This window comes from Pagrus major, chromosome 5, assembly GCF_040436345.1.
Source record: "Pagrus major chromosome 5, Pma_NU_1.0".
Classification (NCBI taxonomy): domain Eukaryota; kingdom Metazoa; phylum Chordata; class Actinopteri; order Spariformes; family Sparidae; genus Pagrus; species Pagrus major.
In genome coordinates this window covers 34,751,790-34,775,574 of record NC_133219.1, presented here as the reverse complement: position 1 = coordinate 34,775,574, position 23,785 = coordinate 34,751,790, and the positions used below count along the sequence as shown (strand labels likewise).

The following is a 23,785-nucleotide window of genomic DNA, read 5'->3' as shown; positions in this document are numbered from 1 at the left end:
TTTAAAACCTTTAAAAATCAACTAAAACGATAAACAGAGTTTGAAAAACTGAGTGTTGACGTCATGTCACACATGTCGATGTATTGTGTTGCAGAGATTTCAACTGAAGTTAGCATGCTAACCAGCTAGCCTCTGCCCGTCCTGTCTCGTTACACCACTTGGTACCTCAAAAGAGCGAATAGTGAGTTTCTGTGTCGTCTGGTGTTAACAGTTAGCCCCACATCAGTGTTTCCACTGACAGCTGTTGGTGAGCAAACTTAAATATAGCACCTTTAAAAGTACAAGTAACCATACATATATATACAATATATCAGTGTCATGTATTCAATTTTTTGACTTGAGCCAAAGTACAGTATAAAAAGTATTAAAAGTAAAATTCCTGCAGGACTAGTTTAGAATAATAATAATTATTATATTATTGGAATATAATTATTGATGCATTGATAGCTGAGCAGCATTTTCATGTCTGAACTGGTGGCGACTACTTAAAATACTGCTGAGTCACTTGATCAATAACAATTTAGATTATATTTTCTGGTAAAAATCTCAATCTGTGATGAAACACTTAACTAAAGCTTTTAAATACATGCACTGGAGTAGAAATAGGCCTATAAAGTAGTACAAAACAGAAATGAGTATGAGTAAAACACTTCAGTATATTTACTTGGCTGCTCTCCACCGCTGCAGATCTTATAAAAACCTTGTGGTTGAACTAAGAGTTTGAGCTGTGCCGTAACATCCTCGAGCCAGCCTTCATGAGATGGTGCTGCAGTCTTTCTCCGTTTGAAGAGAATCAGTCGTTGAGTAAGCAGTGTGAAGGCCACTGTAGTTTCTTTTGTGTTGATCTTTAAGTCCTCTGGGACCACCACAGTTTTCTCTGTTATTTCTGGGCACTTTAAGGACTTCTGGGAGGAGAGTTCAGTTCATTCTTGACCGTGGAAACAGCAGTAGAGAATATGGATTCATCTCAAGTCCTCACTCTTTCCTCCACATTTGTTTCTTTGTTTTACTTTTTCAGTTTTTTTCCATTTCAGTTATCGGTTATCATATTTTACATTAATTGACCTCGTTTTAGCTTTTAACTGCCTACATCATGGGTAAGCAAACTATCAAATTCACCTGTTTTTTAGAATTAAACACAATTCTGGCTGAAGAAACTTAAACCAGCAAGACTTCTTTAAGTATAATGGTACTTTCATATAATATAAGTATACTTAAATCTGGACTTGGCTTTTCCCATTCCTAATCAAATCAGTTTTATTTATATGGCTCAAAATCACAATCACAGTGCCTCGATGGGCTCTGTGTAGTAGTTTCTGTCCCTTTTCCTACATCTCAACCTGACTACTTCCTGTATAAACCTGTTGAATTTGAAACGACAAATCAACACACATTTAGGGAAGTGTATTTTGTCGTCTAATTTTATACACAGCTTCTCACCATACAGCCACCGCCTGCCGCCTAATTACCAGTGAAATATATACAGTGTGTACTGTATATAATGAGGTTTGACTGCAGCATCACTTCCGTACCCACTGAGACAGCGCTCCCCTCGTTCCATTTACTCTATCACCCAATATTTATTCCACTTCTATCTCCCTATGGGTTGCTTCTCTCCCCGTCCTCCCCCACCCCTCCATCGTATCCAGCCTCATTAGCACATAACAGGCTATCGACATGCATAGCAGGGTCCTGATTTAGACGTTCAACCTGATTAGCCCTTAATGATCTGAGACAAGCTACCTGAATGGAAGTGCACACATACTGCAGCATCAGACAATAACATATATGCATGTGCTCCAACTGCTTTAACACATAAATGTGAGCACACATACCTACTTAACATACAGCCGATGTGTGTTCTGCTCATTTTCACAATGATGATATTGAAGTATGAGGGGCTGCCACCTAATTACGCTGTATAACAGCAGACAAGAAACAAATTAATTTGTGTCGTGCAAATTGTTGAGATGTTTCAATTTAACTAACACCTCTGCCACAAGCTACGACACCGGATAACGCTGCAAGGCTACTTTTAATTACCATCACATGTGCTTAAACAGCACATATTCAATTTAATAAAACTATTACAGAGCGAATGAAACAGAGTACGCCAGTGCAGCCTCCTATTTTGTCCTGTTATTCATCTAATCTTGAGAAATAAGATACTCATTTGACAGGAAGAAATGGAAAGGTAAAATTAGCAGCCAGCTCTTACTGCTCTATTAATCAAAACGGGCGAAAGAAAATTATAAAAACCCTCAGAACAATTTTTATTTCAGAATACAGTAAATGCAGACAAAGCATCAAATGTTTGGTATGCCTATTCATCAAAGACAAAAACAGAGATGAGGCTCCGTAATGAAGAGAAATAATCGAAGCTCATGGCCTCTCCTTCATCTTCCTTTCCTCTCATTCTCCTCTGGGAGAGTTTATTAAAGACCCACGCAGCCCTCGGATATTCAATCATTTTTCAGTCAGAAGTAATGGATGTACTGAATGAATGCAAAGGCTGGCAATTCATTACAACAATCAGAATATGAACGCTTTTTTTTTTTTGGCCCCCGTTTTCTTTCTCTCGCGCTTCACTCTTCTCTTCAGATAGTTTTAAATGTTACATACAATTACGGACAGATCACAGTTGTCCTTCTTTAATCAGTTTACTTTGATTGGAGCTGATGCGGAATAGATGGATGAAATCCTGTGATGACAGCATGCCATGTTCACATATAGCAGATGGAGTGTGTTGCAACACGCTGCTTGCAGATCATCAGACATCCAGCTCACACATTATGCTCTTCAGATCTGAAGCAAAGGTTGATCACCGATCCTAAAAAAAATACCTTTGTTTCATTACACGAGGCAAAAGTCTAAGGCAATGCTGGTGCGCCATGTTATTTTTGCCTCACTTTTGTTGGCAATTTTCCATCTCTGCTTTAGTCATCTCCGCTGGCTGTAATTTTCTCATTATTGTCCACTTCCCCTTAACCTCTCCTTTGAGTCTATTTCCTCCCATCGCTCGCCCTCCGCTCCAGCTCCTGGAACGTCTTCTCATTGACAGGTTCTGCCTTGGTCACCACGACTTTTCTGCCCTCCGGTTTGACCGTGATGGTCATGACGCAGCACATGTCCACCAGCTCTTCCTGACATCTCCTCATCCCGGCGTCCAGCTCACCTCGCCGAGCTGGGTCGCGCTTCAGAGCCCCCTTCTCTCCCACAGAGAAGCCCAGCAGGCCCGTCAGAACCTCATCGGACAGCTCCACGTCCAGGTAACCGGTTCCGTCGGAAATCGTGGCGGAGACGTGCCAAAGACCGTTGCTGCTGCTCAGCTTCCCCAAGAGAGTCACAATGAAAGCTTTGACACGGATCTCTGTGGTGTGGTGGGGGTGTGGTCTGGACATCATCTCATCCAGCAGGCACAAATATGTAAAAGGTGGAGAGGTCAGAGTGAGAGCAGGGACCGAGCTGTGACGCTGTGGATCTTTTTTAGCAGAAAGTCTATCAAATTCTGCAGGGCTTGAGGTGTAACTTTGCCCCTGAGGTGTAACACTTTTTAATGAGTCATTTGGAAGTCTACAACTGGAGTCTGAAGAGTCTGTTTTCTTGGTAGTGCTCTCTCTGTCTCTACTTGGTCCTTGTTGAACAGGGAACTGATCCGGCGCTCCAGTCCTCCCAGTTTGCACCTCTTCGATGAAGCAGTCCATGTCTTCATCCATGAAATCATCATTAGCAACAAATTCTGCTGTGGCTAACTGCCCTGTGGGTCCTCTACTACAAGCTCCATAGTCTCTTTTCTGTGCAGTGGATCTGGAGTTGCTAGAACCAAGCTGTGACCCAGAGGATCTCTGGGCAGTTTGGGGTTCTGTTGCTCGATAAGAACTCCCCGTTATCCTGTTATTGTTCTGTGGTCTGCGACTGCCGTCAGAAACATTTGCACTTTCTTGAAAAATCACAGCGTCCAGCTCGTCCATGGGAAGATAGTCAAAGTCTTCGTCAGGAAAGTCTTCGTCTGCCATGTTGTGATCTGACATCTCTCGATTAATCAAGTGATCCGAAGGTAAGAGGTCAGAATCCTGTAGTTCGTTACTGTGGCGATGACCTTGGACTGAACCACCTCTGTTGCTTTGGGTTAAACCACTTCTGCAAGAGAATAATGTTGGACTAAGTTAATATAGCTTTGGACCAACAGTGTCAATGGGCTCATTGTGCCAGAGGCAATGTTGCCAATATTTTAAACATGGTTTTACAGCCCATGTGAGAACATTTTCTCGATGGTAGGGGTCATTACAAAAGAAAAAAAGACTGTTTTAAGTCAGATATCACTCAGAACTGTTGATACCAGACAGATTGCTTTGGATTTAATATCATAACTAGTTAACTGTGTTTATCCATCAACTCATCGCAATGCAATTATGCAGTCATTAATTTGTCACTTGTTTCAGACAGTGCAGGAAATTGTTGGCCATCACTTCAATTGAAAACAACAACTTGGTGTTGACATTTGGGTCTAGGCAGTTGTAACAGTTACTCCAGTCAGTATCTCACATTAAATTGTATTAAAAGCAGATAGCGAAACTCAGGAGGTTATGGGTAAAAGTGCATCTTTCATTGTTTAGTGATACGAGTCTATATTGTCTTGTTACATTAGGATATGGCATGAGTGTTGTCTTTTCCTGGTTTTAAAAGCTGCACTGTAGTAAAGTGATGTCACTGACTGAACTTACCAGACTGTTCTACTTGTTCTAATTCTTGCCTTTACCCACTTAGTCATTATATCCACATTACTGATGATTACTTATCAGAAATCTCATTGTATCATTATTTTGTGAAAGTACCATTAGCCGTCCCTACAATATTGTTGCACTATCAATATTGGGGTATTTGGTCAAAAATAACATTTTATTTTGTAGCCCAAGTGTTTGTGAGGAGATTTTGTAATTTTGAGATATATATCCTGTACTGAGATGTAGCCATAAAATACCACAATATAAAACTATGAAGCTTGAAACAAAAAAAAAAAATACTGTAAAATCTGCTGTATTTGTACCGTCCCTCTCATTTAACAGACTAATCGCTGAAAGAGCAAAAGACTTGCTAAACCTGGCTGTTCGTATTTTTCTGTACAGAATCCTTCCTTTGCATTGACGGCTCAGTGGGAATGTGTTGTGTAAAGGGTGACGAGGATCATTGAGGATGCGCTCGGCCTTACTCAAACCAAGTATTGGGTCACACCCAATGAACCACCTCGCCATCTTGATCGTGCGCCAACAGACAGGATGTAGTTCAAGACACACATGTGACTTTGAAACTGAACAATATTTGTAAGAAGACCATTCACTGTCATCGATCTCTATTCCCAAGCATCTGTAAGTATTAACTCTTTCGATGGATTCATTGTTGACTTTTGGGAGTGGGACTTCTTCACTTCATCTAAAATCTATGACCATTTTCTTTGTTTTAGTCACATTAACCTCAAGGAAATTGTTGAAAACAGTACATCTGTTATCTGTTTACTTTTTGTTGCACGATTAACATCCCTCATATCCGATGGTTGTCAAATAAACCCTCTCAAAGCAAGATAAAGACAGTAACACATCACAAAGACATTACAAAAAATATTGTAGAATAAAACAGCTAAATTCATCCTACAGTAGCTGAAAGACAAAAGCTGAGATTTTTCTTTTGGAGACAAACATTATGTTGAAATTCAAAATGTCAAGGTATATTTGAGTTCCAGCATCAAAATGTCAAGGCATCATATTGTTCACCACCCACCTGGATGAGGCTGTGGAGACAAAACTCCTGACAGAGGAGCTTCTCAAGGACTGAGTAGAGATCTCGCTCAGTGTCCTGTAACCGCTGTCTTGAACCTGAACCCTTTCCACCTCCTCCTGGGCCTCCAGACTGGCCAACAACTCTGCATCATCCAGGTCCAGGTCCTCTTCTTCCTGGAGAGCTAAAAAGAGAACAAAAAGCAAAAAAAATCATTGGTATGTTTTGTCCTAAAATGGGTAGTTTAAGCTAAGAAAGACACTCCAGAGACTCCTGTCCGTAAAATAAAACAAAGAATAAAGCACACAATTTAATTCTTAAATGGGCTTTATTTGATATAAAATCAAATTTAGCCAAAACCGTGATCTTTGCACATGATCTTCTATTAAAGACACATAATAATACCTTGTTGTGGTGCTGGTGGGGCCGCCTCCACCTCCTGCTGCTGCTGCTGCTCCTCCTCAGGAAGTCCAAGCGTGCGACACAGCACCCTGCCCTGTCAGAGCAGTATAGAAATATACAACTGGATCTGTATAAACTCTTGCATGTCATGCAACCTTAACATGAATTGGTTCAAAACTGCTTTTGACAGAAAACAGAAACCGACAGTTAACCTGGTTATTTCTGTCCACCAGGTCCTCCACCTCACCGCCCAGGACCTTGATGTTGGACGGCCCCAACAGAAGCACTCCAAGTCTGCAAACCATCTGCCCTCGCAACTGCAGCTTCGCACCGGGCCTGAGGGTATAATTTCATTTTTAAAAACAAGGTACAAGGTTTCACATAATAACTGGTAGAAAATGGTAGTGACATAGCAGAAATGTGTTTTAATTTTATTTCATTTTTGACTTCTTGACATCTCCACCCAAAATCTAAGTATTGCAACTGCATTCACAGACACATGTTGCTGGAAAAGTGGAGAAAAATAGGTAGCAGCAGTCAGACTTCACAGTGCAGTTGAGTGTTTCACAGAATAATCCTTAACCTGAGAGCTGTGCTGAGTTCAGGGATAGACTGATACTCCATAGCCTCCAGGCTCTGGACTCCATCTGTCACCTGCACAACAGAGACAGTGTATTAGACTGAATTATATGTGTTTGTAGGCTTATGCATGTATATGTTTAATTAATTAATTAACAAGTTGATATGTATGTACAGTATATTAGGTAAAGAAAAGTGGTTTGGATATACTGTATATGAACATAGTATGAAGATTATTTGTGTGTGAATGAGTGAATATATATGTATGACCGGAATAAAAGATAATTAATCAATAAGTTAATATATACATATATAAGATTATGTTAATGAGTAATGAGTTAAATATATATATAAGAAAGATATTGAGTACTTGGTGTATGTACAGTATGTGTAGGTATATGTATGTGTGGAATATAAGATTATGAGTTCATTGAGGAGATTATGACTTAATTAATTAGTGGAGAGGGTTTAGGATTAAATAAGTGTATACTTCTTGCTAATCTTTTTTTTTAAATTTTTTTTTTAATTTTGTCATATTGTCTCATTGTTTTTTGAAAGCTCTTATTTTACTGCTTCAAATAAAAATTATATCAATCAATCAAAAAATAAACCGAACAGGGAAATTATTGTGAAATTATGACACATTTACATGCTCAAAATGTTACAAAAAGAAGATTATCGCTGCTCCAGTCTTTTGTCTGTAAAATGTTAGACGAATTATGTAAGTAGAAAAACTAATTAAAACTGGCCTGATATTAACCTGTGACATGCAGCTATTGTAATACTGGATATGTAAGTCACACTTCCCAAAACGTTACTGCTGCTTTATAAAGCGACACTACGTAAAATTGGAAATTTCTATTTTTTCAGTATATATGCTGGCTGGCCTCGACTTATCGGACCATATCTTCTGCCTCTTGGCAGTGATTCCAGTGCATGTGGGTCTTTGCATCACGTGACTTACTTAAACGGAGAAACAGTGAAAAAGAAAAAGGGAAAAAAAACATTGCATCGTTTCTAAGCAACACCGGTGCTATTCTTGAGAAACCATAGAGCAGTGACAAGTGTAATAGTTAAGGTGAAAATTACAGTCTGCGCCTTATATCCCAGCAATTTACTCTTTCATATGCTCTCAGTTATTGTACCTGTCCAGTCTGATTCGGTTAGGAAGAGAAGCAGAAGGCTTTGTTCTTGTGCCCAACTCAACACAAGAAGATAAAACTTGGCTGTAGATTAGGGTTGAACAGTTGATGGAGTCTAATGTTCACCCTGGTAAATAGTGTGACACTGAATTCAGATTTATGTATGATGCCAAAAATGTGCTGCAACATAATTTTCACAACCTTCTTTATAGTAAGAAAATAATAATACAGTGCTGTACTTTACATGTAGAGTTTTCTACAATATCTCTGAAGGAAACCTTGCAGTAACCTTAAGTCCAGCATCAAGGTGTTAAGTGGATCAAATTATTCAACTGTTGTTTGTTGTACGAGAATGATGGCAGGAAAAAATATCGGCAAGTGCTGAGACACACTCACAATACTTAAGTGAGTATGGCTGTTGATGCAAAAGCCACTAGTTAACAATGCACACACAGACACATGAATATAATGGTAATTACTCATAATTTGTTCATTTCGGAAGCACAGAGATTTTTTTTATGTCTTCTTTTATTCCACAAATATCTCTGACCTGCAGTAGCAGCATACGGGTTGGTCTGGCTTCCCAGGACCTCTGGGTGGCCTGTGTGACTGCAGACACTTCGTCGTTTGCACAGTCTGTGCCCTTCAACTTCTGCATCTGACCATACGCAGGCTGACTGATGTCCAGCAATGAGTCAACCTAAAACAGAGTGAGACCTTTGGATATGTTGCCTTTTTCTGAATATTAATTTCTTTAAGATCTAGTGTAGCTAGCTATAATGTTTGATGCTACAGTCATATTACAGTGTGATGGACATACAGAGCTGAACTTGACATTTTCTTGAATTGCTGGTTTTATTTGTGAACTGATCATGTATGTTGTTGTTACAAGTGATTTAGTCTTTTTTAGGTTTTTGTCCTCATCATGGGTGCCTCTTAATATCCAGCCAACATTATCCTTCTAGGCCAACTTTGGATAATTTAACATTTTGTATTTACCAATGGGCATTATCCCTAATGTAAAATTTAATAATACACAACAGATTAAATATACAAGATGATATATATGATCAACAAGCTCGTACCTGGACACAGAAGGTCCCATTGAGTTCAGTCTTCTGGGTCTGACTGAGCCCCTCAGGGAGGACAGGGTGATCCAGGTCCCTCAGGTCCGTCATCAGCCACTGGTCCAGCGCCTACAAGTTCACATCATGCAAAGAGGCATTTCCTACTGTAAGACCTGACGTGACTCTGATATGACGTTAGTTACATTCACTTCCAGGACATAAATGGCCGTCATATCACGTGATCTTTCTGGAACTGAGACATGAGTAACCATCTTACCCCTCTATGTACGAGTCATGCCTACCTGTTGGTTGATTTGCTGCTGTGACAGACGACCTGCTCCTCCCGCCTCTTCCTGCAGCCACTCCACGCAGGCCTCCAGCCAGGCGAAGGGCACCTGGACGTGCCAGGAGGACTGAAGCCAGGCCTGGGTAGCACGAACCACTGTCTGGATCCCTGGGGCCATCCTCTTTCTTTGTGTGGGCACTTTCTGCTATCGCCTCCACTGTCACCTGCTAAACGAAAAAAGGCATCTGTTTAATCTAATTATAATGCACCAAAATTTGCCTTTAAAAGGTTTTGAAAAAGGCAAGTTTTCAATCCATGGCACATCACTCCCTCCCTGCAGTCCCCGAGGGAATAAGGGGAGTTTTTCAAGGGGTCATCTTCTCTCTGTATTGCCTTTAACCACTTGACACCAAATCTTGTGGTAATTGTATCAACAAGAGAGATTAGATTATAATGACAGAAGACCACAGGAGGATTGTTTTCTGTTATCTTTCTGTGATCATTTGAGAATGGATAAGCCCCGTGTCTCTGCAGATGGTCACGTCTGGGTTCAATGGAGGAGAGAAAGAGATGTGAGTGAGTAATGCAGGCAGAGACAGCATGCGACGAATATAATGTTTGTGTTTTTATAATGACAAGCTACCTGAGAAAAGATGGGAAGCAGCCTTTTCAACGAAGTCTACTGGAGAGCAGCCAAGGCGCCAAAAAAAAAAGTTGACTACATATTTAGCTGTGTTGATGCTACTTTACCTCACTCCTGAGTCCATACAACACGCTCACAGAGGCTCTTATACGCAGCAGCAGTTCTTAAAACTAACAACTAGGCGTATACACGTACATACAAAGAGACAAATTAACACTAGCCCGGCGGTACACACCTTATAAACAAGAATAACTTGAACAGCGACAGTAAACCGGGACGTAACTGCATCCGGAAAAGAGGGCTTATCGAATCGCTTTGGAAACGCCCCAGCTATTGTGATTGACGTCCGTCCGAGCCAATCGTGACACTCGCCTGCTTGAGTTCCTTTCCGTTTAACCAATCAGCGCACATCTGCTCAGCTTGTACATTTCCACGTTAGGTAGAGAAGGAAGGGGGACGAGCGAGGAGTTGCACCGCAGGTTTGTGTTTTGACGATATTTTCCCCTTTTTACTTTGCCACGCTGAGCACAATGCAGTTAAAGTACACAAATACTATAGAATACATGTCCTCAGCGCTCACTCTGTTGCCTTATTCGTGTTTATTGCAGCGCTGTTTAATTAGCTGGCCTGGCCAGCTCCCCTTGTGCTCAACTGAAATTATGGCAACATGGCGAAATTAGCTAACTGCTAGCCTGGATGACTCGAGCTCGTCTTTGTATTGAATGATTGTCAATGTTTTACCAACCAATTTGCATTAAATCGGCCGTACGTCGCAATGTCACACCGCGTATGCAATTATGAAAGTGTTTAAAAATAATACGATCGACATTTTGTGAAACGGATAATCGAAACCTACTCGACGAAGCTCGTAGCTAGCACTCGTAGCTAGCGCATTTCCCTCCAGGCTAGGTAGCTCGTCCACAGTTAACGAGCTAGCTTAGCTGCTGGTTGATAAGTTAGCTTCAGCGGAGCCAAGTTTCGCTTTAGTCACTGTCGGCGTTTAATTGCTCATTTTCAGCGGTCTGCTTTGTGAATAAACATTTCTTGAAATTGGCGATAAGCCGAGTTGTTTTTCCGGTCAAAACATCAGTAAATACGCTAAACGTTATCGAGCTAACTAAACGTGAACGCTGATATCAGTCGGTCATCTCTGGCTGGTGAAGTCATCTCTCGCTTGTAGGACCGTGGCGATCGCCCATTTCTTTTACTCGGAAATATTGCAAAAATGCCTGCATCTCTCTCCACCCAAACAAGAATGTCAATGGTACGATGTGATAACAATTATAATAGTGTCATTTCATATTGAAATCATCTTAAATGCTCGCTGGATGAATGTTAAAACACGTTGGCATGTGTCGGTGCTAATCACAGCGGTTCAAGCACAAGAATGAAATATCAAATCTATGTGATCATAATTGGTGCGTTTCAAACTTTGCTGTCATTTTCATGTTACATGCAAGTACTGTATTTCAACTAGCCTCTCCCTCCCCGACAGGTCGCAGCAGCTGTTTGGTTCTTGCTTATTAAGTTCCGCCTTTCAACACGCCCTTTGTCCCTGTAATAAAAATCGGTGAGTGGCGATTTTCTGCCAGTTTTTCTCTCGTTTGTCTCTGCATGTCAACCCTTTGCCACTTGAACAACCGGATCTCTGGCACGCAGCTTGAATTGTCTCATTTCTTTTCTCCCCCGGTTACAATGCTGTCAAACTACCACAGCTCACAGGGGGCAGTTTTGTGCTTCTCTTTCCCCGCTGCTGCCGCCTCTTCCCCGGACCGAGGTGCCCACCTCAGCTCCTCCGCATTCAGACGACCATGGAGACAGAAATTGAACAGCAAGACGACGCTTCATTCAGCAACACAGAGACTAATGGTATAAAACATAACTTCTTCATATTGTTATGATGTTAAAACGCTTAATCTATCTTCATCGTAAAAGTTTGTTATGTAAGAAAAGAATAGCAGTGGCGGTGTTTTAGCAGATTACTTACAGCTCTGATTTTGGACATTTATGATTCAAATATTTCACTTTTTGTTCCTATTAGAGGTTGATGCATGCGTGCAATTGACCTAAGCCATATATATTCTCTGGTCTCTTTTGTAGAAGCATTACGAATATATATTTGTATTTCCTAGTTTTGCACGTAGTAATTCGCATAGATTTAGTTTAATATGAAAGGTGAGAGTTTGAAAATATAAGCCATGTCATTTTGTTTTTCGCTGCTTTCTGTGCTCTTTGTGATTATCACATTTTCTCTTGTGGATGGTTGTGTATGCAGGGTTGTCAGTATGTTTTTTTTATCTCCTAATGCCAGGTAAGCGCCCTGCTGAGGATGCAGATGAGCAGAAATCATTCAAGCGCTCCAGGAACTCGGACGAGATGGTTGAGCTCCGAATCCTCCTGCAGAGCAAAGTAAATCAGCTCTCCTTTCATTTCACATTTCATGTTAAACCCTTAAGCGATTGTTTGTGGATATTTTTCGTGCACACCCCGAGGAAGACTGCCGATTTTTGTAGTCCCTTAATATTCTTCATGGTGATCACATCTGTGTCTGTTTGAAGAATTAATTTCCACCATTTATTCGTGACATGCATACAGACATTGTGTTTTTTCCGTACATGAATTTGTTATAGTGTTTTGTACCTTGTCTGCTCATTGCAGTGCAGTAGTTGTCATTTTCTCATTTTTATTTATGTTTTTTCAGTTTCTGTAATTATTGTCTGTATTCTCAGAATGCAGGAGCTGTAATTGGGAAGGGTGGCAAAAACATCAAAGCCCTTCGTACAGACGTGAGTACATCTATTTTATACACACTGAATTTTTATTTTGTTTGGAATTTTTATTTTATTTAGAACTTTTATTTTGTATTCTTTATTTCTCCCTTCACTGGTGTTCAGCCTCTCAAAACTACCCAGCCTACACAATAGGGCAGCAGTTCTTTTAAAATTGACCCTGGATAACTGATTAAAAACCTATTTTGGCATTTGGCCATGTTTTCTTCTGTGTAAACAAGGGGTGTGGGTAGCTGATGCCTGTGATAGTAGCCTTCTGTTCATGTGATGTTCCGACAACCCCTTTGGGGTTGGTGTTATCTTTTTTCTTCTCACATGAACATCATGTGATTGCCTCAGCTAAACTGGCCCTTGGCACAAAAGTCCAATTTCATGTCAATTTGTTTCTCCTTATTGATAATTTATTGTAACAGTGCTGTTGTGGCAACACTGATGCTCTTGTTAATCTAAATTTATAGGCACAGTGCGGTGTTCATGAGGTCACCTGCAGCGCCAGCTAACATTTTCTTTATAAGTGTTAAGGCAATCTGACCAGTTCCTAATTCATTCAATATCATTGCCTCTTTCTCTAGCCCTCCACAATTTGTTCTACCCCTCCTACTCACTGTCTCTGGTCTATTCCCCAACATTGAACTCTTCATGTTCTTAATATGCCATTACCCATTTTCCAATGTTACATTTTCTCCTTTTCTCTCTTTGACAAACCAATCTCTGAGAGAATCAAATTAAAGTCACGTTTGAAGTAGAGCCTGTATATTAAAAATGTATTCCTCTTCCCTCTTCCCTCTCCCTTGTTTATTATTTTACTGTTGACTTTTTTGCCCACTTCCTCCTCTGTTGCCCATGTTCTGGATGGCCCCTCCTGCGCCCGCCCACCTGACACCCTGGTTGGCCCTGTCCATAATCGTGCCCTGTCCCTAAATGGGCGCCTTACTTGATTGACATCTGTGCTCGAATGGCCCTGGCCCCTGCCCATGCCACGCCCAGTACAATGCCAGTGTGTCAGTCCCAGACAGCAGTGGGCCTGAGCGGTATGTCCCTAAGCTCCTCCCTCTCACTGCCTGACTACAGGTCAAACAAACAAGAAGAGATGAATAATAGTCATCCTGCCTCTGTCAAGTCACTGTATATTAACCTACCTGTTCTCACAGTATTTTAGCCTGAGTCAAAATGCCTAAATGCGTTCATGTCCAAATCTGCCTGTTGATCCTGTAAAAGCCATATCAACATCCTTTATATGCCATTTTTAAAATCACGTCAACATTGAAACTTAGGCTGGTGTTGTCAGAATTTTTCCACAATCTGCCACTGTCTTTTTAAACCTTTGCTATAATCTGTGCAATATGTCCGTGTTTTTTGTATTTCTTTAATTTTCATTGATGATTATCTATCCTCTTTATCTTTCGCGTTTTCACCCCCTCCCCCTCAGAGTGGATATACTGGTGTTCTTGTTTTTCCGTTAGTTTCATAAGCTCACCTGCTTCTCGCACCATCCCATTCTTTCCCTTTGATTCCCCCATTATACTGATAGACTCCTAATTTTCACCCATTCTACGCAAAAGGCAAGCTAGGACTCAAGTGTCTTGTATGTGTTTTTCCTTTCCTGTCTTCTGCTTCACCTGAATTTGATTAATGACGCCTGGAGCTATGGAAAGTACAGATAATCTCTCTCTGGCCCACTCATCTCTGCATTCTTTGGTTTTATGTTTACTGCTTATCCCATCCCCTTAAAAAGCATCCACTCCAGTGGTGGCAAACTTCATTTACCATGGTATTATCTGCTCTGTTACTCTTCCTCAGCTCTCTTACCATTCTACTTCCATGTGTGCTTCAGTTCTTTTTGATCCGTAAATTCATTGTTTATTTTTTTATGTCACTAGGTGGGTGCAGACAACAAAATTTTCTTTACAATTTGTTGTATAAATGAAGCATCAAAATGGCTGTCCAAGCCAAATTTTTAAGATGGGACACTTGGAGAGAGCATTCATCTGTTCTCTCAGTCTTCCTACATCTATTATTTGGGGATTTCGTAGTTAAAGTCTTTGTGGTGTGCATCCACCAAAATATGCTTTCGGACTTTAGAGTTCTCTTTAGCACCATTGGTGCTTATTCCTGCCAGATCCTCCTCAGGCTTCACCCTCCCCGTCTTGCCCCTTCAATGGTCACCAAATGCAGTCACTTTTCTTTGGGTCTCTTTTTATTTTGTCTCTTTTCTTACTTTCTCTGGATAAAAGATTGTTTCCTTTTCATTGCATTGTTTGGGTACCAGCTATTTACCAATAACACGTTGAATAATCAATGACATGACGAGTTTAGAGAACAGTGGACCTCAACAGTTCCTTTTAGATGTGTTAGTCTCAGTTTATCTATGGCAAAAAAGGGGGATGTCATGAATTTTTTGATCTGACATGTTGTTCCTTCCCCCCCTGGGATGCCTTGCTGGCTCTCCCAACCCTACCCTCTCTGCGTGACTGTGCTCGGTATGAAGCATCCTGAGCATCAGTGCCGACATCGAGACAATTGGAGAAATCCTGCTGAAGATTATCCCAACACTGGAAGAGGTGAGGACTCTTAGAACTTGTTTTCTTTCTCTTCCTGTTAGGTCCAGTTGAACCCAGTGACCTAAAGTATTTATTTGGAAGTGAAAACAATGGTGAACGCAAACACTATAACTTATATATGTCAATTTATTTGCAGTAAAGTCAAATTAAATTCACTGTTATAGTTTTCTGTGATTGCTTTTTGCAGTTAGCATATTTTTCCCCTCTGTTCTCACTTTCAGGTAAGTGGTTTAGGTTGGTTAAACTGGACTGGTTCTGAACCTGTCTGCACTCTATTATGATACTGTTGCTATGTGTCTGTATCCGCAATTATTTTGTGAAAAGAAATTACCATAAGAACATAGTGTCTGCCACTCATTATCTAAAGCTGTCTAAATACCCTCTACATTAACTGTGCCTTCTTGGTGGATGAGTTTGCCAGAATTAGAAGAAACATGCTGTAAGTCTCGGCCAGGTTCGAGTCTGTCAGAAAGCTAAACAGATTGTGTCATGGTATTACCACGCTAAATGTCTCCCCTAGTACCAGCAGTACAATGGCATGGATTTTGACTGTGAGCTGCGCCTGCTGATCCACCAGAGCCTGGCTGGCTCGATCATCGGAGTGAAAGGAGCCAAGATTAAGGAGCTCCGCGAGGTATGTTGATACAAGGGCTGGGGATCAGCTTTTTGTAGTTAAATCAGTTGCAAAGCAGTTTACACACTGAAATGTGAGTAATGTACAACATGCACCCTCTCACAGCCTTCTGTCGCTGCCAGTTTGTCAGTTGTAACAAGAATACACTCCATGAAATGACTGGATTAAACCCAGCTGGATGTACCCAGACAGGATACAATACTTCTCTTGTTAGTGGTTTGTTTCATATTATTTGTGTTTATTGAATTGAGTTCTTAACGGTTATATTCTTCTGGCTCCATCGCCTGTGTCGTGGGATACTCTGTGTACCTCAACGATGTGGAAATACCCATAAACTGACATAGGTGTGATTTGAAGTGTGAAATTCTTAGTTTGTTTTTTCTACAGTAGCGTCAACTGCTCTATTATGTAGCTGCTTTATGTTTTCCTGTGTCCATTATGTCTGCCTGTGTGTGTCTCCAGAACACAAAGACCAGCATCAAGCTTTTCCAGGAGTGTTGTCCTCAGTCAACAGACCGAGTGGTGCTGGTTGGCGGTAAAACGGAGAGGGTGGTGGAGTGCATCAAGACTATGCTGGAGCTCATCGCTGAAGTAAGCATCTTTAACAGGAGGCCTGTATTGTCATTTGAATTGCAACTTACTGAAACCATTAACTGAATCCCAAGAAAACTTGATGGTTGGAAATTTAAAATGTATCTTAGTCATGTCATGCTGCAGCTGATTTAGCATTTTATTAGAGATGCATCAGCGAGTATAATACCTTTTCACACAATTTGTTTTATGTTATGAATGTTGATAGTAGATAGTAGTAGAGTATTCTTCATCTCCGTCTGTCTCCCTTTTAGGCTCCCATTAAGGGCCGTGCACAGCCATATGACCCTAACTTCTACGACGAAACGTATGAATACGGTGGCTTCACAGTGATGTTTGAAGAGAGGGGAGGCGGCCGCAGGCTCATTGGAGGGTTCCCCATCCGTGGGGGCAGGTCCAGCGGTGGAGACCGCGGTTTTGACCGAATGCCCTCTAGCAGAGGGGGACGGGGACCCATGCCTCCCTCCCGCAGGGATTACGATGAGATGAGTCCCCGCCGAGGTCCTCCTCCACCCCACCCAAGTCGGGTTTCCAGGGGGAGTGGCCGTGGACGAAACATACCCATGGGACACCCACACAGAGGAGGGTAAGATATGAACATAACTGATACACTTTCTATTTTCTCAGTCGCTCTGCTACTTTGCTTTTTCTTTTACTCATGCACAAGAGTCAGTCCTGTCAAAAGTCATGGCCACGTAGTTGAGATTGTTGATGTTTGTGTTTAACTTTATTCCTTAAACATCAGTTTTGCATTATAAGAGGCATTCTGTCTATGCCTAAAACAGATAAAATCTTGTAAACAGTTTTTTTTCTACTGAACACTGAATAGTGCCAAATGATTGCATGATCCCACTCATCATTTTGAAGATGAGTCTTTTTTATTCCTGTTAACCTCTTGAGTTTTAAGTGTTTGGTATTTTAGACCTACTAGGCTTTGTAGATCCAATTCTAGAGCTTTTCCCTTCCTGTATCTGTATATAAAAACTTACCTCTCCCGTAGGTGCTTATTTTCCATTCAAACGAATTCTGTTCACAGATTGCCATTCTTTCTTTACATTGTCTAACTCATAGGATAAACTGAGTCCAGTTATCTACGTGTAATCCAGTGTTGCACTGTGCACCCCTCTGGAAACATTTGTATTCATGGTTATCATTCCATTAATTTTATGTGCTCATCAATGTATGTCTGGGTGTGTTTGTGTGTCTTTTTCCCATCTCCATCTTGCCCACAGAGATGATCGTTACTATGACTCGTACCGCGGCTCAGATGAGAGGTCAAAGTAAGTTTCTGTCCCCAAACCTTTGCCTAAACCTCCTAACTTATCTTAACAGGGATACTTCGACATTCTGTAATTGTAATTTTACATTACTTGCACTTGCTGCATTAATTAATGTAATGGTAATTCACTGAATAGACGATTCCTTATTAATACCACTTGGTAGTGCTTCCTCAAGAGAAGCATTTTACTCTTTGGTCTTTGTGAGGAATCAGTCATTTCCTAGCGCTGACATGTATTCAGCATATTTCCTTTGACAGTGATTGGCCATGATGGATCAAAACTAACTTGTAAGTGTTGAGGTATTCCTACACGTCCCTTATTTCCCTGCCTTACTACTTTATTGTTGCAGTTTTTTAAATATGACATAGCTGGTGAACCAATAAAACACTTTTGCCCTCCTGTCATATCCTTAACTCTCCATTGTAACTACTGCCATTGCTCTACAGTCTGTTGCTAGTATTGCCCGACCCTGCACAATTCCCTTATCTTGATCTCTACTCACCCATTGCACTCCACTTATTTGGAGTGCTTTGTATGGAAGTGCAGTGATGTTGTATAACCTCCTCTTTCCTGTTAATAACCCATCCAATATGCTATTCACTCCCAGTATTATCCAAAGTGAGAGAATGTATTTGTGGTGTTGTGTAAGAGGGTCATGTGCTGATGAGTCCCCTGCAAAAAACAGCATGCTTTCACAAACTGGTTTGTAATCAAAGAGGTCATTTTTCTAATGTGTACACTTACATATGAATGGAACGTTCTGGCAGAGGAATAAACAGATGCATCAAATATATCTGTGAGGCTGTTAAAATAAATTCTAAAATGAGAAGCTCTGCAATGTCCAAAACCAGAATAATGCTATCATGACCTGGCCTTGGTTAGTATTGGCTGTCCACACCCAGATATTATAAATGGAAAGTAAATATATATATATATATATATATATATATACTGATACTGTTTGTAGAAAAACTGTGTCAGACACTTGATAATAATTAGTTGATTTCTGATATTTTTCTCAATTTGTCATGTAACCTAAATGTAATACACCATGGTTACATAGAGACACTGTCAAACAAAAGCAACAAGTGATATGAAGTTATGTTGATGCCTTAGTTTGACTTGACTGTAACAACCGTGCATGCATGTTCGACAAAAAACAAATAAATCCAAACACATTTCTTCTAATTCCTTAATTTAAGCCCAGTTTTTTTAGGGAAAAGCAGCAGCAGCCCTTGGCTCTGATCATCACCACCACCACCTGTCACTTCTCTCACTATAACACTGTCAGAGCTGTTCCTGTTACTGTGTGGGAAGATGGCTGAGAGGAAATGTGTTTATACTGTAATCTTGCTCAGCGTGTGTGTGCAGTTTGACCTAGACCAGAAATTTCCTTTGGAATGTTGTCAAGCTTTCTTTTTTTTTTTGTAAGCATTTTCTTTTTCTTTCCACCCCCACCCACATCTCTCTCTCTCCCTCTCTCTCCCCCTCCCCCCATCACCACCAATCTCCCACCCTCTATGACACTTTTCGTCACCAGTGACAGAAGAGGCAGACCGGATCGCTATAGCGATAACATGGTTAGTGACCCTTTGCTAAATGCATGCAGCTCTCGTTCTAGCATCTCATTGGGCGCCAGCCTCCTCAGGCTAGCATACTGGTTGGTCTCAGCGGCAGACAATATGCTTTGATTGCCTATTGTGTTGTAATGATAATATACATTTATTGACAATACAACCATAGCTGGTCACTCATGTGCGTTCAAACGCTCGTCTGTGCCCTGCCCTTGCATCCAAGCTAGTTTTGGAATGGTGTAAACCTTCCCACCAAATGACCATAATCACCACAGCCGGAGACACCCCATAATAATCAGCTGTAATTGCCCTCTTACTGTGTACTTTTCACGGCCATCCTGTTTTTCCTGCAAAGAGAGGGAGGATGTTGGGGGTGGGGAGGGGTGGGGGTGGCCATGGTTGGTTGCTAGGCAATAATAATGCTTTGTTGACAGACTGGAAGCTCTCTCTCCCTCGCTCTCTCTCTTCGTCTCTCTCGCTCTCTCTCTATCTCTTCCCGAGAGCTGGCAGGATACTGCCTGCCGTTGCCCAGCAACAGCTTTTTGAATTGCCTGTTGCCCTGGTGACAGCAGCAGGTGAAAATGGGGGCTGATGGAGATGCAAGGAGAGACAGGAAGGGGGGATGGAGGGAGGGAAGGAGGAGGAGTCTGGCTTATGGATGAAAACTGGGTGGCTTTTAGTTGAGACTACTCCATGGACGAGGCTGCTGCATCACCCATACATTTTTCGCTCACAATTCTCCGTCCATTCATCTGGAATCCGTAGAAAGATGAGCTGGATCAGCTATACAGTATGTAACTCGTTTGTGTTTCTGTTTGCTTTTTACAGAGCGGAGGAGGATATGGTAAGTACTGAGCTTCATGTTTTTTCTGTGACATTATATGGATGTGGTTTGAAGACTGCTAATGTGTCTCAATGTGCTGGTCTCGCTGTTCTTCTCAGCATATCGTAGTGTCAAGCATTTTGTCTGAATGTAATGTTCTTAGACAAAATGACAATCTGTTCAGTGACAACGTGGCTGGAAGGACACTGCAGCTCACATTAATGTGTCTTGGCCATTGGTTTGCAACAATATTGTGTCTGTTTTCCCTTGTGGAATTATATTTAAATTGTCTCTGTTTACAGTAAATGGTTAAGATGGCACGCAGACATAATTAGCTATCATTCAGTGTTTTTCCTAAGCCTATCTGTTGAATTTCTATGACCAGTCACGTCCATGTGTTTGAGTTAAGCATATATAGGTAATTGTCATTTTAAATTTTTGTTTTTTTACAATTGTCACTTATTATTAATGTTTATCACTGACTCTGTTTTCTTTCTTGCCTTATCTCCTGCTCAGACAACAGTTCCTCCTGGGATAACTACCAGTCAGGTGAGTCTCTACACTATTTCAACAAACAGTGCGATTAGAGAAATTTGCTGAGCTATGTGTAATAATGTTGGCAGCCAAGTATTGATTTTTAGTGCTCTACTTACTTTCTGCACTCCTCTTTTTCCCTGCTTGTCTCCTTTGGTCCTCGCCTCCCTCCTGCCATCAGGTGGACGTGGCTCCTACAATGACATGGGCGGCCCTGTCATCACCACACAAGTGACGATCCCTAAAGATGTGAGTAAATGACAGAAGTCACACCAAAGAAATTTCAGTCTGCCTCCCTCACTGTGTAGCCACGTCATAATATTCTGTCAAAGTTAGACAACATCACCATGTGTGATCATGTCATTTGCACTTATTATCTTTATACAGATGACATTTCGTCATATGTGCTTATATATTCCATTATTGTTGAAGTAACTAAATGACAGTACAGTAATCCAGTTGAAGGGACCAACAAGTCACGCTGTCTCCCACACATTGACTTTTTCATATACACCCACACTAGACAAGGTCATAGTACTCTTCCTAGTCATCTTTTCACCTGACGCCTAAAATATTTGAAACTATATGTTCTTGAACACATCTTTCAGTCACGATTTCTTGTCGCAATTTCCTCTTTTAATTAATTTTTTTAAGCTCCACACACACAGTGGCTAAAATGCTTCTCTGTATGCTTGTTTTTCCTTTCGTCCCCACTCCTCTCCTCCTCTCCTTGCTACTCTGACAGCTGGCTGGCTCTATCATTGGTAAGGGAGGCCAGCGGATCAAACAGATTCGCCACGAATCTGGAGCCTCCATCAAAATCGATGAGCCCCTGGAAGGTTCTGAGGACCGAATCATCACCATTACCGGCACCCAGGATCAGATCCAGAACGCACAGTTCCTTCTACAGAACAGGCAAGTTCTGAAAACCTCATTGCACTGACGTCCTTCATATTATAGAAATTCTTTAATCATCACCCGAGTTGTAGTTGAGGCATTAAATTGTGCTCATCAACCCTACACTACTAGCTCACATCTGTTGAATTATGTTAGACAAAGTTTGCTGATGCAACCCATCCAAGGTGCAATTTTATAAACTCACGCAAGCTAAAAAGAGCTACAAATACTTAAAAGATGCTTACTTTCTTTACCTCTCTTTCAACCCTCTGAATGACACATATATAGCCTGTAAAACTACAAATGTGTTTTTTCTGATATTGCATTCTAATACTTGTTAACCCACTTTCTGTTGGGTTATGCATTCCTGTTGCCTGCTGTCTCTTCTTCACTAACCCCCCTTCCTTTCTTTCCCAACCTGCAACTAGTTCAAACCTTCCTCTTGCATGAAATGGCTGTGAAGGAGTAGACAAACCTGATATTTGTGCAGATCAGGGTCAATGTGATTGACATGTTTATCTGACTGTCACATTTATCTATGGAATATGATTTTGTAGAAAAAAAATACAAAACAGAATGTCTATCTGCCATCTAAGCCGTTTCACTGTGAAGCAGGGAGTGGATTGATTCTTCCCTGGCTGCTGCTGTGTGGAAGACTAGTGATTTTGTTGTTTTTAGTTAGATCAACCGACAACAAATCACAGTCTGCCAAATAGCACGGGCTCCTCCTCTTCTCTCTCCCTTGGCAACCAGTAGGCACGTATAATACACACTACTTCCTTGTTGATGCTATCTGAGCTTAGCCTGAATGCTAATACAGCTGTAGAGCTGCCGCCGCTGTCTCATGAGTAGTGTAGTGTTGCCTGGTAACTAACCCTGCCTCCCTCTTCCTTCCTCTCCTCCTCCTCCTTCAGTGTGCTGCACCTGCTTGGACACAAGGACTAACCACACCCCTCTTTTTTTTCCTCCTCCTCCTCACTCCAACTCTTTTCCCCCCCTCTTCCTCTTTGCCTGTCTTTCTTACTCGTTGTCGGTCTCTCTTCCCCATCCTCTTCCTCCCAAGACTTCATCCTCCCACAGTTGCATAGCTGTATTTTTACACTGTGATGGACTTGTGAATTGCATTTTTCTTCTTGTGTATTTTATTTATTTTTCCACTCTTTTTATTTCAGTGTGAAGCAGTTCTCTGGTCATTTGCTGTAGACCCAGGAGACTCAGATTGAAGCAGACTCAGATTGCCCCCCACCCCCATCCCCTCACCCTCACCCCACCCCCTCAACCTTTCTGCCCCTCTCCAACATATCCCCTTCAGACTATTATTCTGGATTGTGGGTGTCTTTTTTTGAATTTTATTTTTGTATTTTTTAATGAAATAAATGTCCAACATTCCTGTGCATAAAAAGAAAATGTAGATGTTCTGCATTTTTAAGAGTTTAGTCCATTAGTTTATCAGATACACTTACTGCTCTTTTTTTTCTAACACTCACATCTATCAAAAATATTCTTCAGTCTCCTGACAGACAGAAATAAACATAACCTTTATTTTATGATGGTTTTGTTTTTTTATGACTTGTATGCGTATGTTTGTGTCTCTGGTTTAAATCTGTCCTGTGTGTAAGCGTGTGTGAGCGTATCAGCGGGTTGGTGTGCTTTCTGTTGTCTATATCGGTCCCTTCACAGTTGTACCATGTTAACATTAGCAACATGCAGAATGTAAGCTATGTTTCTTTTCATATTGAACCATTCATGTTTTGTTTTTAGAGATGTGGGAAATTTTACTCTTCAGAATGGATTTTGGGATGTTTACGTTGGGACTCTATACAGGATATACAGGACAGTGTGACTAATTTGTAAAAATATCACGGTAGTTGTGTGATGACATAAATCTGAATAATTTGAGTAACTCCTCACAAATGGAAAAATGTAGCTAGAGATTTTGTTTGACATTTTACTGGAGATTTGACAAATGATATTGAACTTGTCTATTTTGTCCCTACAATTTCCTGTGCTCTACACTTGTTTGCTCTCCATGCTGTAGACTTCACATTGTCAAATTGTAAAATGAATAAAGATGGTGCCACTTTTTACTGAACCATTTTGCATCATTTATTTTTTCCATTTGATACATGTTGTACTTCAAGCTATCGCCTATTGAGAATTTATTATCAGCTATAGATCATTTTCTGGACCAAGCGATTTATAGTTTTGTCG

At 41.0% G+C, this 23,785-nt stretch overlaps 2 protein-coding genes across 7 annotated transcripts; one reads left to right on the top strand and one right to left on the bottom strand.

Moving 5' to 3' along the window:
• Positions 1 to 2,245: 2,245 nt before the first annotated feature.
• rmi1 (RMI1, RecQ mediated genome instability 1, homolog (S. cerevisiae)) lies at positions 2,246 to 10,278 on the bottom strand. 6 transcript variants are annotated; one of them, XM_073465535.1, is made up of 9 exons: positions 9,892 to 10,278; positions 9,265 to 9,475; positions 8,981 to 9,091; positions 8,446 to 8,595; positions 6,758 to 6,828; positions 6,387 to 6,510; positions 6,178 to 6,268; positions 5,776 to 5,956; positions 2,246 to 4,140 (listed from the first exon to the last, which is right to left on the bottom strand). In XM_073465535.1, exons 2-9 carry the CDS (start codon positions 9,424 to 9,426, stop codon positions 3,003 to 3,005), a joined length of 2,028 nt encoding a protein of 675 aa, XP_073321636.1. In that variant the 5' UTR covers positions 9,427 to 9,475; positions 9,892 to 10,278; the 3' UTR covers positions 2,246 to 3,002. The 6 variants fall into 6 exon arrangements, with proteins under 6 accessions (XP_073321636.1, XP_073321637.1, XP_073321639.1 ...); XM_073465536.1 differs by having other exon boundaries at positions 9,265 to 9,472; XM_073465538.1 differs by having other exon boundaries at positions 9,999 to 10,278.
• Positions 10,279 to 10,327: 49 nt separating this feature from the next.
• Positions 10,328 to 23,666, top strand: hnrnpk (heterogeneous nuclear ribonucleoprotein K). The gene is made up of 17 exons (XM_073465541.1): positions 10,328 to 10,370; positions 11,387 to 11,461; positions 11,607 to 11,760; positions 12,203 to 12,300; positions 12,621 to 12,677; positions 13,668 to 13,711; positions 15,169 to 15,241; positions 15,762 to 15,875; positions 16,338 to 16,466; positions 16,721 to 17,052; positions 17,699 to 17,746; positions 19,287 to 19,326; positions 20,149 to 20,164; positions 20,660 to 20,692; positions 20,859 to 20,926; positions 21,423 to 21,592; positions 22,747 to 23,666. Exons 3-17 carry the CDS (start codon positions 11,703 to 11,705, stop codon positions 22,775 to 22,777), a joined length of 1,311 nt encoding a protein of 436 aa, XP_073321642.1. The 5' UTR covers positions 10,328 to 10,370; positions 11,387 to 11,461; positions 11,607 to 11,702; the 3' UTR covers positions 22,778 to 23,666.
• The last annotated feature ends 119 nt before the right edge of the window (positions 23,667 to 23,785 follow it).

Excerpts from the sequence above, each read along its gene's own strand:
- rmi1 (XM_073465535.1), bottom strand. The coding sequence starts at position 9,426 with ATGGCCCCAGGGATCCAGACAGTGGTTCGTGCTACCCAGGCCTGGCTT. Across the intron at positions 9,092-9,264 it reads AGCAGCAAATCAACCAACAG|GCGCTGGACCAGTGGCTGAT; the intron begins GTAGGCATGACT and ends GTGAACTTGTAG. Across the intron at positions 4,141-5,775 it reads GTCTCCACAGCCTCATCCAG|AAGTGGTTTAACCCAAAGCA; the intron begins GTGGGTGGTGAA and ends ATTCTCTTGCAG.
- hnrnpk (XM_073465541.1), top strand. The coding sequence starts at position 11,703 with ATGGAGACAGAAATTGAACAGCAAGACGACGCTTCATTCAGCAACACA. Across the intron at positions 17,747-19,286 it reads GGCTCAGATGAGAGGTCAAA|TGACAGAAGAGGCAGACCGG; the intron begins GTAAGTTTCTGT and ends TTTCGTCACCAG. Across the intron at positions 20,927-21,422 it reads AAGTGACGATCCCTAAAGAT|CTGGCTGGCTCTATCATTGG; the intron begins GTGAGTAAATGA and ends CTACTCTGACAG.